Source organism: Poecilia formosa, unplaced genomic scaffold (genome assembly GCF_000485575.1).
Source record: "Poecilia formosa unplaced genomic scaffold, Poecilia_formosa-5.1.2 Scaffold351, whole genome shotgun sequence".
Classification (NCBI taxonomy): domain Eukaryota; kingdom Metazoa; phylum Chordata; class Actinopteri; order Cyprinodontiformes; family Poeciliidae; genus Poecilia; species Poecilia formosa.
Genome location: NW_006800290.1, coordinates 455,880 through 461,279, shown reverse-complemented (window position 1 = coordinate 461,279; position 5,400 = coordinate 455,880). Strand labels below are relative to the sequence as shown.

Genomic DNA, 5,400 nt, shown 5'->3' with positions numbered 1-5,400 from the left:
CCTTCGGTGAGGGATGCTGTCAAGCTGAAGAAGGAGTCCTATCGGGCCTTTTTGGCCTGTGGGACTCCAGAAGCAGCTGATCGGTACCGGCAGGCGAAGAGGCATGCGGCTCGGGTGGTCGCTGAGGCAAAAACTTCAGCGTGGGAGGAGTTTGGAGAGGACATGGAGAAAGACTTCCGTATGGCTTCAAGGCGATTCTGGTCCACCATCCGGCGTCTCAGGAGGGGAAGCAGTGCAGCACCAACACTGTCTTTGGTGGGGATGATGTGCTGCTGACCTCAACTCGGAACGTTGTGGGCCGGTGGGTGGAATACTTCGAAGACCTCCTCAATCCCACCAACATGCCTTCCATTGAGGAAGCTGAACATGGGGTCTCTGAGTTGGGCTCTCCAATCTCTGGGGACGAGGTCGCCGAGGAAGTCAAAAAGCTCCTCGGTGGCAGGGCCCCGGGGTGGCAGGGCCCCGGGGTGGCAGGGCCCCGGGGGTGGATAAGATCCGCCCGGAGTGTCATGATCATGTTTCTGTGTATTTATTTTTAGAGTTTTTTGTGTTCAGTTTCCTTCCTGTGTCTTGTCTCTGCGTCTTCCCCGTTGATTGTTTCCCAGGTGTGTCTCATTACCTTGATTACCCCTGTGTGTATTTAGTCCCACCTGTTGGCTGTGTTCTTCGTCGGGTCCTTGTCTAACGCTGTCTTATGTACGTCTGTTTCTGTCTCAGTTGGTCAGTCATATGAGTAGTCATCCTAGTTTTCCAGTTGTACTGTTTAGTCCTGGTTAACTTAGCTCCATGTTCAGTCTTCGTGTCAGTGCTACCGGTAACTAGCCGTGTGTTATGGTTCTCTCACGTGCTGCCTGTCCTGGACTGTTGTATGAGCAACACCATCATTAAATTCATCATATTCTTCATTTTACCTGGGTCTCAGCGTCCTCTCCTCATCACAACCACACCAATCTTGACACAGAGTTCCTTAAGGCTCTGGATGTTGTAGGGTGTTGGCTGATGCGACTCTGCAGTATCACATGGACATCGGGGGCAGTTCCCCTGGATTGGCAGACTGGGGTGGAGGTCCCCCTGTTCAAAAAGGGGGACCAGAGGGTGTGCTCCAATTACAGGGGGTCACACTCTTAAGCCTCCCTGGTAAGGTCTATTCAGGGGTCCTGGAGAGGAGGGTCCGTCGGATAGTCGAACCTCGGATTCAGGAAGAGCCGTGTGGTTCTGGTTCTGGTCGTGGAACACTGGACCAGCTCTACACCCTCAGCAGGGGGAGCGTGTCAGAGTCTGGTCCGCATTGCTGGCAGTAAGTCGGGCTCGTTTCCAGTGAGAGTTGGACTCCACCAAGGCTGCCCTTTGTCTCCGATTCTGTTCATTACTTTCATGGACAGAATCTCTGGACCAGCCAAGGTGTTGAGGGGATCCGTTTTGGTGGCCTTAGGATTGCTTCTCTGCTTTCTGCGGATGATGTGGTCCTGTTGGCTTCATCAGGTCGTGATCTGCAGCTATCGCTGGAGCGGTTTGCAGCCCAGTGTGAAGCGGCCGGGATGAGGCTCAGTGCCTCCAAATCCGAGGCCATGGTCTTGANCCTAGTTTTCCAGTTGTACTGTTTAGTCCTGGTTAACTTAGCTCCATGTTCAGTCTTCGTGTCAGTGCTACCGGTAACTAGCCGTGTGTTATGGTGTCAGAGTCTGGTCCGCATTGCCGGCAGTAAGTCGGGCTCGTTTCCAGTGAGAGTTGGACTCCACCAAGGCTGCCCTTTGTCACCGGTTCTGTTCATTACTTTCATGGACAGAATCTCTGACCAGCCGAGGTGTTGAGGGGATCCGTTTTGGTGGCCTTAGGATCGCATCTCTGCTTTCTGCGGATGATGTGGTCCTGTTGGCTTCATCAGGTCGTGATCTGCAGCTCTCACTGGAGCGGTTTGCAGCCCAGTGTGAAGCGGCCGGGATGAGGCTCAGTGCCTCCAAATCCGAGGCCATGGTCTTCAGCCGGAAAAGGGTAGAGTGCCTTCTCCAGGTCAGGGAGGGTCGTCCTGCCTCAAGTGGAGGAGTTTAAGTATCTCAGGATCTTGTTCATGAATGAGGGAAGAAAGGAGCGGGAGATCAACAGGCGGATTGGTGCAGCGTCTGCCGTGAAGACACTGCTTTGATGTTACCATGGAAATGCAGACAGATTCACTCAATAAATTTTCTTTTAATCTAAAGTTTATCATCTTTTCTCAAAGAAATAAAACGACATGACAAAAAATGTTTCATGCAATAGATTTATTTGAAATTAGATTTTATCCTTGTATCTTCCAGCAGCGACGCCATCGAGGCCTGACATCCTGGAGGAAGTGACATCACCAGTGAGAAGGTCACATGGTCATGTTGGATTTCTCAGGAAGAGGAAGGAGGAGTTACAGGTTTTTGGCACAGATGGAGAATCTATTTCTGCTGCAGACTTCATCGTTCAGGTGCTGAGTTGATCCTGAAAAGAAATAAAAAAATTATATCAGGAAAATATTTCAGCAGCAGGTGAATCTGTTTGAGATCCTAAGATTTATTAAAATCAACTGAACTATAATTAATAAATATACAAAAAAATATAACCCCCCCCCATGTCAAATAAGACTTTTATGAGCATATTTAAATAATATATAGAGAAACTCAAACTATATTTTCAGTAATAACTGATCTTCCTATCAGCATTGATAACTTCGTGGTTCGGCCATTTGTAGCAGATCAACAGTCCTTTGAACATGATAAGGGGTCGGGTTGAGGAATTTGATTTTGACCCAGTTGGCTTCCCGTAGGCGGTTACGGACAGTCTGAGTTGTGATGCGTCTGTTGTTCAGACCGATAGTCTCAGCTGTGTGTTGCTGCTCTTAGCCGAGCCGGATGTGGCGATCTTGTGCTGGAGCGGTCACACGTGGCTGCCGAGGATGAGGAGGATCTGCAGTGGAGCCAGTCCGTTGGAACCAACTTAAGACTCTTAAATGTCCGACAACGGACACTGAGCCGTGCAGCTGCTGCTCGGGTGGACGTCCCTGCATCCAACATGGCGATGACACGCTCCTGCATAACTGAGGCTTCATGACTCGTGACAAAATGTGGCATTTTGGGGCCTTTCATGGCCTTGTTGTTGCTCATTTTGTCTGGTCACCCAGTGGACCCTGAGTATTGCTCACTGACAGCAAGATGGATTCAAAATTATACACAAATCAGAGAAATATTACTTTTGTACAATAAAATGTCAGCAAATGCAGCAAATGCTCATTTACAGTTAACTCTCCATGGCAACAATATCTGACATGCGGTGTTTATATTTTTGTTCAGTATATTTGCTGCGAAGCTTCATCTTTTTAAGGACATGTTTAAAAGCCCAGAGGCTGATTGGTCATGTTCACCAGCAATGTTGATCTCCATGCAGTGTTCTTTTCCACCAAGGTTGTTCGGTTCCCCACTGCCCCACTTGGTGTAGTCGAACTTTGACCCGTCACTCCACAGCCACACACCCTCCTGAAACCAAGTGATGTTAATCACACATTTTACTGTGCATATATTCTAAACCATCCCTGACTACGAAAACATAAAATATAATAACAAAAAGAAGAAAACTGACCTTGACAGCATCGTGGCCTCCGACCCAGGTTCTCTGGTACGATCCTTTCTTACTGTTGACCAGCTCCTTGAGGAAGATGTGTTCACCGCTGCTGTGGATGGAGGCCAGATTTGCACCTAAACTAATGCAATCACTCTGGGAAAAAAACAAAACAACATTAAAATCGAGCAAAAGCTTAAAATCAACGGATTACAAAACTAAGAAAAGTCCAACTCAAAGAGAAGATGGAGCTCTTTGTTTAGTTTGACTCGTCTGAAGACAAACTTGTAGCGACATTTGATGGCCAGCAGCACATTTTGTTGCTCTGAAAGTCGTTACAATGATCCAGAGATCCAGTCCAGACGGTTCTGCTGGACTTTGTCTCATCAGGCCTCTAATGGCCGAGGTTATCCTGAACTGTCTCTGTAGTTAAGCTGCTATAGACGTAGAGCTGCTGGGGACAAACTGAACACTTCCTCACTCTGCTACAACTCTCCAGTTTTCTCCTTAGAAGCTCCACCTGGTCTGATGTCTGGATGTGGTTCCTTCCTGCAGGGAGTCAGCAGATGAAGCTGCCATCATCCATTCATTCTCCCTCTCCTGATATTAACTTTTTACTTTTCATGAACATAGAAATTACTCCTAGATCAGTCCTTCTGTTTCGTTTCTCTGTTTTTCTTCTCAAACCTCCAGACGGCCGTTTGGACTGAGCCAGGTTCTGGTTCTGCTGGAGGTTTCTTCCTGTTAGAGGGAAGTTTTCCTCCTCACTGTTGCTGCATGCATGTTAGATATGAGGGATTACTAATAGTGGTGGGTAGATGAGGCATAGCAAAACTGTATTGATTCTGTGTCTTTCTATTTTGTTATATATTATATATTGTATTATGTCACATCTTCAGTTAAATTGAAAATATATTTGATGTTCTTAAATACAGTCAATAAATAATGTGAACATGAACCATAAAGTGAAAATTTAAGTGAACGTGTTTGGAATGAGGATGTTTGTGGATTGTTTTTGTGGTTTCTTCCACAAATTTTTATTCCAAAAATGAAGTAAACATTACATTTATATGAAGAAATTTATAAAAAGCACCTGAGTAATTTGTAGAATGGCTGCATATCTGAGTTTATCTGGGACTTCATTCTCATGCCTCATGATGCCTCAGCATTAAAAGGTGGATTTATTTAAATAAGACGGTTTAGTCAAATATATGCGACACTTAACCTGCAGAACACGATATGAAAGCAAACTAAGAGTCAATTTCAGCTGACAATGGATTCAGATCAAGTAGAAACTGTCAAGAACCGGATGAAACAACAAAAATGAAGACAAATTTATTTCCAATATAAGATCAAAATGGTCCCACACTGAGGAAACGTTTCCTTTGAGGCTGCTCCATAGTTGATGCTGTAAAAGATCAAGAATTCGTTTGGCAAATGCTTTTGACAGATTCTCTCCCTTATAAACACAGTTTGGCGTTTAATGTGATTTCGAAACAGTTCCTGTATCGGTCACGTGACTTACTGAAACCAATACGCTCAGCGACACGGGTTTGGTCTATGGGCTTGATGCATGCGCCGACGCATCGGTGTTGCCGGACCCATCACTAGTTATAATAAAGTAAACAACAAAACGCATAAAAAGTGAACTTGATCCACTGATGTATAACTAGGATTTATTGAAATGCAGGAGTGACTTGAACTGAATTAACTGTTCTTAGTGTCTTGAAGCAACAGTTGTTGTGAAGTGACGATACTTAAACTGAATTAAATAAAAGCATTCAGATGGAAATTCTAGATTCCAGATTCAGTCCTAAAAAACAT

The 5,400-nt window shown here is 45.6% G+C and overlaps 1 protein-coding gene across 1 annotated transcript in view; it reads right to left on the bottom strand.

Moving 5' to 3' along the window:
* Positions 1–2,241: 2,241 nt before the first annotated feature.
* Positions 2,242–5,400, bottom strand: part of LOC103153502 (galactose-specific lectin nattectin-like) — a 29,000-nt gene continuing 25,841 nt past the window's right edge. The window contains exons 4-6 of the mRNA XM_016661946.1: positions 3,598–3,732; positions 3,383–3,494; positions 2,242–2,463 (exon numbers count right to left, since the gene is read on the bottom strand). Coding sequence (XP_016517432.1) covers positions 2,393–2,463; positions 3,383–3,494; positions 3,598–3,732 — 318 coding nt within the window. The 3' untranslated portion in view covers positions 2,242–2,392. The remainder of the gene's footprint in view (positions 2,464–3,382; positions 3,495–3,597; positions 3,733–5,400) is intronic.